The 12,662-nt window shown below is 40.8% G+C and overlaps 1 protein-coding gene across 3 annotated transcripts in view; it reads right to left on the bottom strand.

Annotated features, from left to right (window-relative positions):
• Positions 1-656: 656 nt before the first annotated feature.
• Positions 657-12,662, bottom strand: part of CLDN10 (claudin 10) — a 104,805-nt gene continuing 92,799 nt past the window's right edge. For 2 of the 3 annotated variants that reach the window (NM_001105609.2, XM_024999792.1), the window contains exons 4-5: positions 1,709-1,816; positions 657-1,002 (exon numbers count right to left, since the gene is read on the bottom strand). In NM_001105609.2, the coding sequence (NP_001099079.1) occupies positions 879-1,002; positions 1,709-1,816 (232 nt within the window). In that variant the 3' untranslated portion in view covers positions 657-878. The remainder of the gene's footprint in view (positions 1,003-1,708; positions 1,817-12,662) is intronic. The other variant, NM_001014857.1, reaches the window with a different exon arrangement.

The following is a 12,662-nucleotide window of genomic DNA, read 5'->3' as shown; positions in this document are numbered from 1 at the left end:
CGACGGGCACACACAGGCTGAGGTTAACTATTGCCCTGTGGATATGAGATGAAAGGGCTGGCTTGAGAAATGAAACGTTGTCTCTGGTCAGAGATCCCTGGAGGAACTTACACATCTTGAAAAAAATGCTGTCTCTCCATTGCCAGTTGGTTCCCCACACACAGCCTGAGCGACACAGGTCCTCAGGAACTCGGTCCATTGTTCCTGCGTGAGGCAGGGACCGTGCGGCTCCAGGCCCTCCTCTGTCAGCCTCAGAGTCGGCCATGACCAGTGCATCCAGATCTGCTCTCTATACCGGAGGAGGAGGTATTTAAGGAGGACCGGCCGGGTAGTGGGCTGTCGCATCTTGGCCCCATGGGCCCTTCCTGGAGCAGCCGTTGAGAAGCACAGTGGTGACGGACAGGTGTCAGCAGCTAGAAATCAGCTCTACCCAGCCAGCATATGTCCATTCCACCCAGACATCTGAGGAATAGTCTCAGATCATCCCCAAACTGTTTTACAAGTCATGACTCCTCAATACACTGTTTAATATATGAAGGAAAAAACACATAAAAAATGGGGACGGATACTGCAAGGTCTGGGTGATTAAGAAGGCTACATTATGAACACTGCTGGAATCTTTGGTATTAAACACAGATGTATAAGATATATACAAATCTTGTAAATAGCCTGTTTATTTTTTTTTAATAGAAAGCCACAACAGGAAGTGATTAGTATGTAACTATAGAAGAACATTTACATCCAAGAATCAACAAATTCTTCAAATTCATATTTTAAAAATAGTTTGAGGGTTAATTATAGGAGGGCCTTGATGGCATCATTTTGTGAACAGTTCACGTTTAGAACAAACTCAACACAGCTTGAAGGCAGCTCTCTTTTTAGACGTATGCGTTTTTGTCAAACTGTTTTGAAGGGTTTGGGGTTTTAAGATCTCCTTCTCTGCCGTGATACTTTGTCCGAGAAGACATGACAGATGTGGCCCCATTGTACGTGTATCCCATTCTGAAAGGCAAAAGTTTGGCAGATGGTCTTTTACACATAGGACAAACAAAAATAGGAAGAAACCACATCCCCCAGTTTCTGTCACAGCTAAGTTGTCTTTCCCTGATTATGTTTAGCTCTCTTCCCTTCTCAGCCCAAGAAATCGTTCAGTGTCATTTCAGAACAGCTAGTGTGACTAAGAGAATCTCCGAAGAAACTCATGGATTCTTAGTTTGTTCAGTTATTCTCCTTCAAAACTTACATAAAACTTATCTTCCTGGAATCTTGGAGACTGTGATGACCTTAATCAGCAATTTCCACCTATGTGAAAATTATAAGGTCATAGTGAAGAATATGCCCCTAAAGTTAGACAAGATTTCTACTTACAGCGATAGCTTTGGAACATAAGAATGTCAAACTGCTTTTTTTTGTTGCTTCATCAAAAAAAATTTTTTTTAATTGAAGGATAATTGCTTTACAATATTGTGTTGGTTTCGGTCCTATATCAACACAAGCTCTGCTTTTTAAATTATAATTATCTATATTCTATTCTATTCAGTATATTTACCATGTTAAATGTTATATTTACTATATATTCTTAACCTTTCCCAATTCTGGGTGTTTGAAGTTTCTAAGAATCATAAGAACTACCTTTAATTTATCCCACATATAACAATTTAGAATAGTATTTTACTTTTTAACAGGCCATTTTTGTCTCTTTTCATACCTGGGTGCTTTGTTGTTGTCAGATATTGAAAAGCAAAATATGACACCACCAATTAGGCAGAGTGAGGCTCCTGCCCATCCAATAAACAGAGCAGCTCCTAACTCATACCTGTGAAGAGTACCACACAAGTGTTAAAGCTTACTGATTTGGGGAGTAAACAGCATTTAACACTACTAGTCAACACTTACTAAATGCTCATAATACACTTGCTATGGGAGCTTATACAGGAAGCAACAGTATCTGTAAAGAATGCTTTATACTTTTCTCAAAGTGTTTTTACAGTCTTCACTCAACTGTATCTTCCCAACATCCCGAAAGGAAGCTGAAGGCATCGGCATGCCTTTGGGTAAAGCAGAAGCCATGGACTCAAGGTGAGGCCTCCTGGCTCTGCCAGGATATTGCCTCTGGGCTCTGCCTGAAGGCCAGATGTTTCCATCTATTTATCTTGTTGTGCAGGGTAAATTATTTAGGTAGGCTTTAGTTGGAAAAAGGAAAGTTGCCTCTGCTTTTATTTTAGTTCAACTCAGTAAGTGGTTAAGCATCTGCTGTGTGCAGTCATGTGCAAGGTGCCAAAGGGTGACAGAACATGCCACCCCAACTATGCCACTTTGGCACAAGGAGCCAAAAGCAACTGAGAAGAAACAGGAAAGCTCTCTGCCTTCTCCCTGTTTGCCTAAAAGCAGGGCATAAACGTGTAAAATTGTCCCCTATCCCCTCACTACCAGGAAGAAGTTAATTCTCAGACACACTGAACACCCTGCTTAGCCCACAAGTGGCACCGAAGCAATCTACATTAACAAATTTCACTAATTTGCATCTTTCATTAGTTCCCTCCTCACATTCAGGTGAGTCACTCAATTGTGACTGACTCTTTGTGACCCCATGGACTGCAACATGCTAGGCTTCCCTGTCCATCACCAACTCCCGCAGCTTGCTCAAACTCATGTCCATCAAGTTGGTGATTTCATCCAACCATCTCATCCTCTGTTGTCCCCTTCTCCTGCCTTCAATCTTTGTTAGCCTCAGGGTCTTTTCCAATGAGTCAGTTCTTCACATCAGGTGGCCAAAGTATTGGAGTTTCAGCTTCAACATCAGTCCTTCCAATGAATATTCAGGACTGATTTCCTTTAGGATTGTCCCTCCTCACGTGCCTTCCCACAATCCGTGTCTCTAGAAGCTCAAAGTCCTTTTCCTTTGTCTTGTCACTTCTCTACAGATGTACTGTTCTTTTGTTAAGATGCCATATAAGCCCAAGTTCTAGCCACCCTTTGAATTACACGCCACTAGGTACTCTCTTGTGTAGGGGCAATGCACATATAAATAAACTCCAGTTTTCTCTTATTAATCTTTCTTCCCAGCAGAGAACCTAGGAAAGTAGAGGAAAAAATCGTTTTTCTTCCTCTACAGTGTCCACGATAGATACAGCCTCATTGTGCTTATCACTACAGTCCAGGGAGAGATGAATACAAAAGTATCATTTAGTGACAGCCTGCTATGAAGCCTCTCCCTGATGGCAGGCCATAGTACACCATTGATTACTAGAAGAGATGCAAAGGTAAGTAAGACAGCCCTTGCCCTGGAGAGGTCACCATTCAAAGGTACAAACACCACCACCGAGAACAACAAAGGAAGTCACAGTGGAGGACTGGAGGATATCCGTTCAGGGGAGATATATATATGTATGTTTTGGAGATACAAATATAGAATGAGACAAGTATAACAAAATCTTAGGGGTTATGGTGGTCTCATGTCTGCCTGTCCTTTTCCTGAAGAATCAGGTTTGTTTTTTTTTTTAAATAAGTGATTCTAGGACTTTTAACTCACAGACCTCTATCACAAGGTGAAAATAAATGGATGACATTCCCTACCTAATGGTGCTTTTCAGTGTTAAGTCAGAGGGGGAAGGGTCTGTTTTGATCATACAGAATCCAGAGGGGCTGAGAACGAAAGGAAGAGTCAAGAGTAGGAGGGGAAAGTTGGGGTCAAGGTCAGGCTATCTCCCCTGGACCTGGTGCCGGGTCTGGCTTAGGTATCAAGGCCTCCCCACACTGTGGACAGCATCTGGCATGCGTGGCCTGTGCCTGTCCTGAGCTTTGTCTCGTCCTTATCAGCATGCTGTGTCACTATGTCTGAACTCCCATCTGGGCAGGGGCAGGCAGCGGTGGTGGTGTGACAGTGTGGCTCTGGCCACCAGCCAGTGGGAGCAGGAAGCAGCCTTTACACAAGACAAGGGCCTGGTGGTCTCCTTGCCCATTTCCAGATCTGACTTTAACATTAATTTCACAGCTTCCATCTGCAACTGGGAAGAGGTGAATTATATAATACACACTACAACTTGGTGTGTGCATGCAGGCTAAGTCGCTTTAGTGGTGTTTGACTCTTTGTGACCCCATGGACTGTAGCCAGCCAGGCTCCTCTGTCCATGGGATTCTCCAGGCAAGAGTACTAGAGTGGGTTGCCATTGTTACATGATACACACTGCCTCGTGATCCCTTCTTTTTCACTCTCGCATTGCTTTACCTGGGGAATCAAGGTGAGAGCTAAAGGAAGAGCTATAAGCACCTCATCCTGCACTAAAGCACTGATTAGGCTCTGGGAACCGAGAAACTTCTCGAACTGTTCCAATCCGAGGCAGTGGCAGAAACAGAAGGTCAGTGTAAATGGGGAAAAAGCCTTCAGTGTGCACAGAAACCAGCTTGAAAGAGGACTGGACAGTGAAGTGTACAGGTGAAAAGAACTGGCCAAATCAAGAGTGTTAACCTGTAGTTTTATAAAAGATACCTTCATTAAATGTCACGTTATACATCTACAAAGGATATCCTGGATTCCCACAATAGGCCCTTCTTGTACAATGTTTGGATGACATTATACAAATAAAACGAGTAGAGGGCCTGCCAAGTCGTAGGTACCGGTCAATGGACCTCTTTAAAATACCTGCAGTTTCCACAGTAAGCTGGCATCCAGTCCATCCACTGTCATGCTATTACTGCAAAGACAACTAAAGGATGAGCACACTGAACATTTCGACATGGAGGACATTATTATAGGATTACAATTTAACAATACTTTCTATTTTTCTTTATTTTTCTCCTTAGAGCTTAGGCTGTCTTCTCTCCTGAAACTATGCGTTAGTATATTAACTTTCAGTGTAAATACTCCTGGAAAAAACAGTCTGAGATTTTTCTTAAAACATTTAGCTTTCTAAAACAGGATGCCAGTGCCAGGACCATGGTTAAAAATAAGTCTCTAATAATTGATAGTGGTCCATTAGGGCATAGGTTGGTAGAACTCAAATCAGCTCACCACTGTGAATTCATTTAAAAAGAGCATACAACTGGGGAGAAATCAGAAGATAACTACCCACACAGCTCAGATGTTGGGAACTATGACTTTATATTCATTTAAGCAAACTGAAACTTTCTGAAGGGATTTAAGAGTCACCAGTGTGGCTTATATTAAAAACTGGTTTGGGAATTCCCTGGAGGTCCAGTGGTTAGGATTCTGACCTTCCATTGCAGGGGGTACAGGTTCAATCTGTGGCCATGGAACTGGTTCATTTAGTCCTGTTTTTAAACATATTTTTAGATTTTCTTGAAGTCACTAAATATGGACTCTATTCCAAGGACAGTATCATTTCCTTTTGAGCTTTTTATGAATTCTGTCAGAGTCAAATATTTAATAAATAGAACCATTTTAAAGCTAAAGTCTTAAAGAGACTCCACATCTATACCAATAGCTTCTAACAATTGGATGCAAGGGATTCTGGGACGTGGTTCTCTCTCTTAGAGACTTTTTCTTCTTCCTTCTGTTGAAAGACATGTACAGCAGACTTATTCAACAGTGGCTTGAATTCACACCCATCAGTGTGCATGATCTGGCAAAAACAGAAGTGTTATTAAAAGACAGGACTGAGGGTGAGCCACGTAACATCCATTCAGGTTTGTTCCAGGCCATGCCTCCTCTGACATTCATTGGGAAGCTCCATCTCTGCCTGGAAATCTTTCTTCACTTTTGGTAACACTGAAAAGCTGACTTCAGGGCCTCAGGAGATTATCCAAATTTCAGATGATCTACTGCAGGTCTGTCTTCTGTTAACATCTTCCTGGCCCTAGACCAGCTTTCCCACTCTTTATTGAGCTGTTACAATCGCCAAAACTTCTTCATTATTCAGAAAGGCTACCAGTCTGCTTAGCACCAGACAAATGCAGGATGGACAGGCTGAGGACTGATCTCTGTTTTACAGATCAGAACCTTGTTCTTCGATTATCTCTCACATATTCTGTTCAATGGAAAGGACTCATAAAAGCAGCCTTATGACCTGAATTCATGTATATAATTGTGAATCTAGTAAACAAGCAATAGGGAACATTTTTCTTTCTATAGAGAGAAAGTAAAGCACAGATTAATGACCAGAATTTTCCCAAAAAAGAACCACAATGATCTAAGGCATTAAAATATACCTTGAATTACTAGATGAAGTTAACTCTTATTCACCTGGCTGTGCTACGACTCCAGGCTACTGTTCATTTCCTAACGAGAGAGCCTGGGCTAGAACCACACTCAGTGGTCTAAATTCTGATGCATTTCATACTCACCTCCTATTTTAGCCTAGTAACATGCACAGTAATCCTTATGGAACAGATTGAGGAACACCTCTTATCTCTGTCTTTCTTGCACCCAAAGCCCTGTCATCGTTTGATCTGCCATCTACAGGGAGCGCATGTATCCCACCTACCCTGTCACCTACCTCTGATGGTAGATGACACCATCAGAGAAGTACAAGCTAGATATTGTTCAAATCATGTGTTTCGGGGTGAATGAGAGAACACAGCGCTGTTCTCAAGGACCTTACAGTCTAGAGGCGATGGTCAGACATTAAATAATTAAAGGACAATGAAGCCTAACAACAGAAGCAGAAGAACATGTGTTTGCAAAGTAAACATTACATGTTCTCCCAAATCTGTATAGTTGTGGTCCAAGTAAGAGTCCACCATAACAGCAGCTACCGTCAGATCACTGTACCAGGATTTTGTTTTTGTGTTAAGTATTTTGGAATGTATTATCATATTTGATCTTCAATTCTAAGAGACAGTTCTTCCTACCATCAGAGAAAACTGAACCTGAGTGAGTTTAAATTATTTGCCTCCCCATACCTCAGCTAGGTAAATAGTAGAACCAGGATTTAAAACCCATAACTGATTCCAATCCTCGAGCTCTTTTTTTTTTTTAAATTAATGTTTATTGGAGTATAGTTGCTTTAAGAGCCTGCTGAGCTACAGTCCACGAGGTCACAGAGACTGAGCTACTAACACACCTAGTTGCTTTATAAAGTTGTGTGAATCAGTTAATCTCAACCTTTTTGACCCACCCCCCAGAGTAATAAAATAAAAACAAAAATAAACAAATGGGGCTTAATTAAAAGCTTTTGCATAGCAAAGGATACCATAAGCCAATCTTGAGCTCTTAGCCATCACTCTTTCTCCCTTTTCTCCTTAGCTAAGGAAAAGATGGGATCAATATGAAAAGATACAATCAGTGCAATGTTTTGGGCTTGTCATTTCAGAAAGATGGGAGTTTTCCCTCTCTCCCCGGCTCATTGCCTTCTCAGTGGCTCTAGGGTATGGAATTTTTTTCCAGAATTCCCTCCGGCGGCCTTTTCACCCAGCACAAAAAGAGGTGAGGGTAGTAATTAAAATCAGGGCTTGCTGGACTTGAAAAAAGAAACTGCCGCTCCTCCCGTAAACAAAACAAAAACTGTTTAACAAAAGAAAAACCTCATCCTTTTAAGATCCCCAGAGAAAAGAGAGCTTGCTAGAGGTTGCAGAGCTAGAAGCCAAGTCTTTTGACCTCAAGGATGGACTTTTTTCCAAACATACTGCCCTACTCCTTATGTTAATCAAGGGTGGTAGTAGCCAAAACATTGCTGTTACCTTAAAACAACTAAATATGTTTTAAAAGTTCCAAGTTTAGGAAGTACATCCATATATTATCAATGCTAACTTTTAAAAATTGAACTTAATTGGTATACTGATCTTTTAAACATTACCATCAAAAAGAAACTTAACTCAAAGGCTTATATAATCCTTGGAGGAGGAAATGGCAATCCACTCCACTACTCTTGCCTGGAGAATTCCATGGACAGAAAAGCCTGGCAAGCCCCAGTTCATGGGGTCGCAAAGAGTTGGACATGACTGAGCAACTAACACTTATATAATCCAAGCTCTGTATCACCGCATGGATGGATTTTATGTGAACACGCATTCTACAGGCATTATCTACAAGCACACCTTTCCCCCAAATACCCCGCATTCTTTTGGGGTCCCAGGTACTGGAAGCAGGCTGTTTAGTGCCCACCAATCCATGTATCTCCCAAGGCTGCTGCATTCTCCTCTCCCTTATGCAATTCATGTTAGTTAACAGCTTACTCAGTGATCTGCAAGACACCACAAGATTTCCTACCCAGGGCTTCCCAAAGAGCCACGAAATAGTGGCAGGCACCTCCCAAACCATGGCTAGAGTAGAAAGGGATAATTTAAATAAGCATCTACTTGCATATGGAAACTTTGTGGAGAATTCTCAAATTTAGGAAATGTAAAATAAATGAACTGCTACGTAATAGACTCTGCTTAAGGGTCAGTCCCATTTAAAAGAATAGTGTTCACTGAGTGCCTACTCTAGGCACCAGTCTACACAGCTGAAATGTACCATGTCATTTAATCCTCATGATAAATTCGTAGTTCTCATTCTTCCTATTTTATAGATGAGGAACACAGGACACAAGAAAGCACAAGTAATTTCTTCAAGGCTACACCACTAAAGATGGCAGAGCTGGGGTTCTCTCCCAGGCAGCCTGGATCCAGGGTCCTCATTCTTGAGGTCTCCCCTCCCCTATCCTTTTAACCAAATCTCCCCAAGCATGCTCAGTCTTTCCACCCTAAGAGAGATGCAGACAGACAGACAGCTATACACCACTGCTTACTAATCATCCTTGCTGTAAACATCATAGAGTGTGGACCAGTTACAAGAGATGCCCAAATCAGCAAGATGTGGTCTTCGCTTCAAGATACTCCTGGTCTCGTTTGGAAGATGGACCAACAGGCAAGTGCCACTGCCCAGTGGGATTGTAACAGAAGCACCAGGAGCAAAGGGAGCACCCTGGTGGGCACCTCACCCAGAATGCAATTCCTGCAGGATACACAGAGGTGGGCCGGGATGTGAAAAGGAGAGGGAAAGGGGTGGTGGTGGTAAAAGCTGAGTCACCAGGAAGCATGGCAAACTGGAAGAAATCGTGGCTTCGTATACTGGTCAGTGAAAACAAAACACAGTTGCCAAACGTTTGATTTCTAAGTATATTAAGTTCTGCCAGCATGAAAAAGGCATCAGAGCAATTCTGATGATCTCAAGTGGTCAGTTCTACCACAGAACAAAGTGAATCCTTCTTAATATTTAACAGTCAAATTCTGGTTTGTTCTTAACACTTGGCACTGCTATGGAATCCCTTACCTGACACTCTATGAACCTCTTACCAGCATTAATTCATTCTCCAAATAACCTTATGATTGGAACACGCTTAAGTAAACAAACATCTATAATTCATTAAATTATAATAAGGACAGAGAAGTTAAATATCTTGGCAAGGCCACCTAGTGAGATCGACTGTCCTTTCAAGTTCACCCGGGAAAATGTGTCTAATCTAGAAACATACTTCTTGAATTGTCTGCTGTGCATTTACCTTGATAGATAACAGGAATGAGAGAATTTACCAGGAAGCAGACAGCTGTTATTTCTAAACTACTAAATAACCACAACAGTGAAAAGATTTTACCTTAGTAAAACTTAGATACTAAAGTAGAAACTAACTGTATTCCAGGAATGAAGCATGCTAAAGGTAAATAACTGCGTGGTTTCAAAAACTCTGAAATTAAAAAGGCTTGAGTATGATAAGACCCAAACCATGAATATCTGAGCCAAAATGTCAATGATAAATCTCACTGACTGAAAGAGAATAAATCTAAGATCAGATGTTCTGTTTTCTCAATTAAGGAAATTGGTTTAATACTCTTAACTTTGCATGATTTGAAAAGAAGTTTCTTTATGCCAATCAATTCTTTGGAACCGTCTATTTAAGAAAAAAACAAAGCAAGACACTCAGGAAGATATTGGTTTGGACAACGGATGGTGAGAATAATGTATATTTCAACAAAATGATAGGGTGACTCATACTAAGGGGTGCTTATGACCATGAGCTTTCAGGAGGATAGATTTTGTTTTAATTTGGTAGATTTTGCTTTAATAAAAAGGAGGAAGTTGGTTTGAAACAGCCCAAAGGGAAGCATTGAGAAACAGTTTTCAAGGCTTTGCAGGAGTCCATCCTAGAGCCATAAAACATAATCACAACTTGAATAAAAGCAAGGAAGCAAAACAAAAGGGGGGAAAAATGGGGAAATGGCAGAACACAACCAGAGCCAGGTGAAACTCTTTAAAGATTGCAATTGCAATCAAATGATTATAGGCAGGAAGAAAAATCTTCCCAGATAAGTTGTGGGAAAGAAAGGGTTTCGGAAATAATCAGCCACTGAATACAAAGCCTGATGCTGTTTGCGGTGCAACTGCTACAATCTTCATCCCAATGATACATCAGAAGCCACTCATTTTGTTCCCTCATCAATAAAGCACCTCCTGAGTTTCCTGCACATAGTAGGAATGTGGTGGGAACTCTGTGGATGAGCTTAGCCTTGTGTGTCTAACGTAAGCAAACAAGGCAAGTCTTGGAAATCCACAAAGATTCAGTTTACATGGTAAAGAAACCTTAAGAAAAACAACAGCAACAAAATCAGGTTCTGCGGCCCGAACTGTTTTTCAATGCATCTTAGGGCAGGTATTTGCTCACCAGAAATTTATTTTTTTATATTAATGAAAGATTTAATACAGCAAGAGACAGATATAACAACCATAAACATTTATGCACATAATGACAAAGTACCTATGAAGCAAAAACTGGCAGAATGGAAAAAAAGAATAAACAGTTCTATTATAATAGTTGGAGATTTCAATATCTCACTCACAGTAATGAACAGACCAACCAGCCAGAAGATAGGGAAACAGAGGACTTAACACAATAAATTAATGAGATCTAACAGACATATATAGAGAACACCAACCAAAAACAGCATAAACATTCGTCTCAAGTGCACAAGACATTTTCCAAGATAGTCCATATATTAGGCCATGAATTAAGTCACCAGAAATGTAAACTAGAGCATGTGGCAAACACCTGCTCCTCACTGCTAAACACACACATCCCTGTGCCCAGCTGTGCCACCTAGGACTGCAGGGAGACATGCTGCTCTAGGAAGATGAATGCATGATACAGATGGGAGAGGAGGATGAGCCGACCTTCTGTCTCCATCTCTGCAGAGGCTTCCTCAGTCTGCTGAGATAACAGAAGGCCTTTCTACTAGTCTCAAGAGGACTAGCTGTGCAGATCAGAATTCCACTTAACCAAGCGTGTTTTCTGATCTCAAGGAACTTACTCTCATGAACATCAATGAAGACACCAAAGAAATAATCAGAACACCCCTGGAGGGGTGCCTTCACCCCAGTCCCCCTAGGGCTGGCCCTGCCTTTGGCAGCAATTCTCCAACATATTCCTCTCCAAGTTCATGCACAAACTACATCAGAGGCACCGATTACTAAATTCCAGGAAATGCTAGCTTGGGAAGTCCTCTCCCCTAGAATATGCCAAAATCAAAATCTCACTTCAGAAATTAAATACTTTAAGACCTACGGAATCAGTTTACTTTGTGTTGATAGCCAATTTTCAGCTAATTGGTTTTCCTAATTTTTGTCTCCTTCTCTTCTACTAGAAGCTATTGTAAGAGTAAAATAAAAATAAAATAATGTCTGCAATGCTCTGCTTGGTCAATGGTAGGGGCATAACATGTGTTACCTATTATTTTCATTATATTTCATTATATAAGCATTTACTATTTATGCATGAACTACACAAGAGACACTACTAGAAAAATCATTTCCTAAAGATTCCAAAATCCACCAGAAAAAAGTAATGGATCCTGATCAGACATTTTAGTAATTACTCTTTTAAAATTCTATAGTCTTTTATCTGAAGACTGAAAGAAAATCCCCAGCCTGGTTGATAGCAGTACACATGCACACACAAGCAGTTTTCTACAGGAATCTATGGGAATATTCTCACGGAAGACAAACTGTTTGATGTATTATGATTTCTAATTTGGTATTCCTTGGGTTTTTTCCAAAGCAAAGAAATAAGCCTAGGGAAACTATAAAAAGCAACAGCCCACAGTTAAAAACCAACAGCAACAAGAGAACTGGTCTGTAAGTGCCAAAGCATTCACCCGCAGCTCAAACTGGTCACATCTGGGTGTCGAGCATTTTTTTAAAGACCCTGCATCATGTACAGTTTCTTTACAAAGGTTTATTAGGTAAAACTTGTTAAGGCCATAGTCAACAGAACAAATGGAAAAGGCTGATTAAAAATGAAAAATAATACTTTATTCACTATCATTTAATCATTTCTAATCTTCAGAACCACAGTCTCGTTTTTATCTCAATGTCTGCGATGGAAACTGGCCCATAGCCTAAAATCTGGCAAGTATCATTGTGGATGGACAGCAATCAAGGCAAGCTCTTAATTTTCGGTTATCACACTTTCTCCTTCTTTCCTCCCCGTCTTACACCTCTCTTTCACTTTTCCCCTATTTGACTTCAGTTTTACAATGGATAGTAGATGAGCTTTAGCGTTCTAAATCCTAAGCCTTGAGCTATTTACAGACAAGTATGTTACAAGACATTTGTAACACTAACGCAGTGATTCAGTGCATCTTTTGCCAATGTAGCACATACACTGTTTGCTCTTAAAGGAAGTCATCAAATAGCCTCTATCGGTATGTCCCACTTTCATAAGCCATAGAGG

Source organism: Bos taurus, chromosome 12 (assembly GCF_002263795.3).
Source record: "Bos taurus isolate L1 Dominette 01449 registration number 42190680 breed Hereford chromosome 12, ARS-UCD2.0, whole genome shotgun sequence".
In the NCBI taxonomy this organism is placed as follows: domain Eukaryota; kingdom Metazoa; phylum Chordata; class Mammalia; order Artiodactyla; family Bovidae; genus Bos; species Bos taurus.
This window is presented reverse-complemented; position numbering and strand designations above follow the sequence as displayed.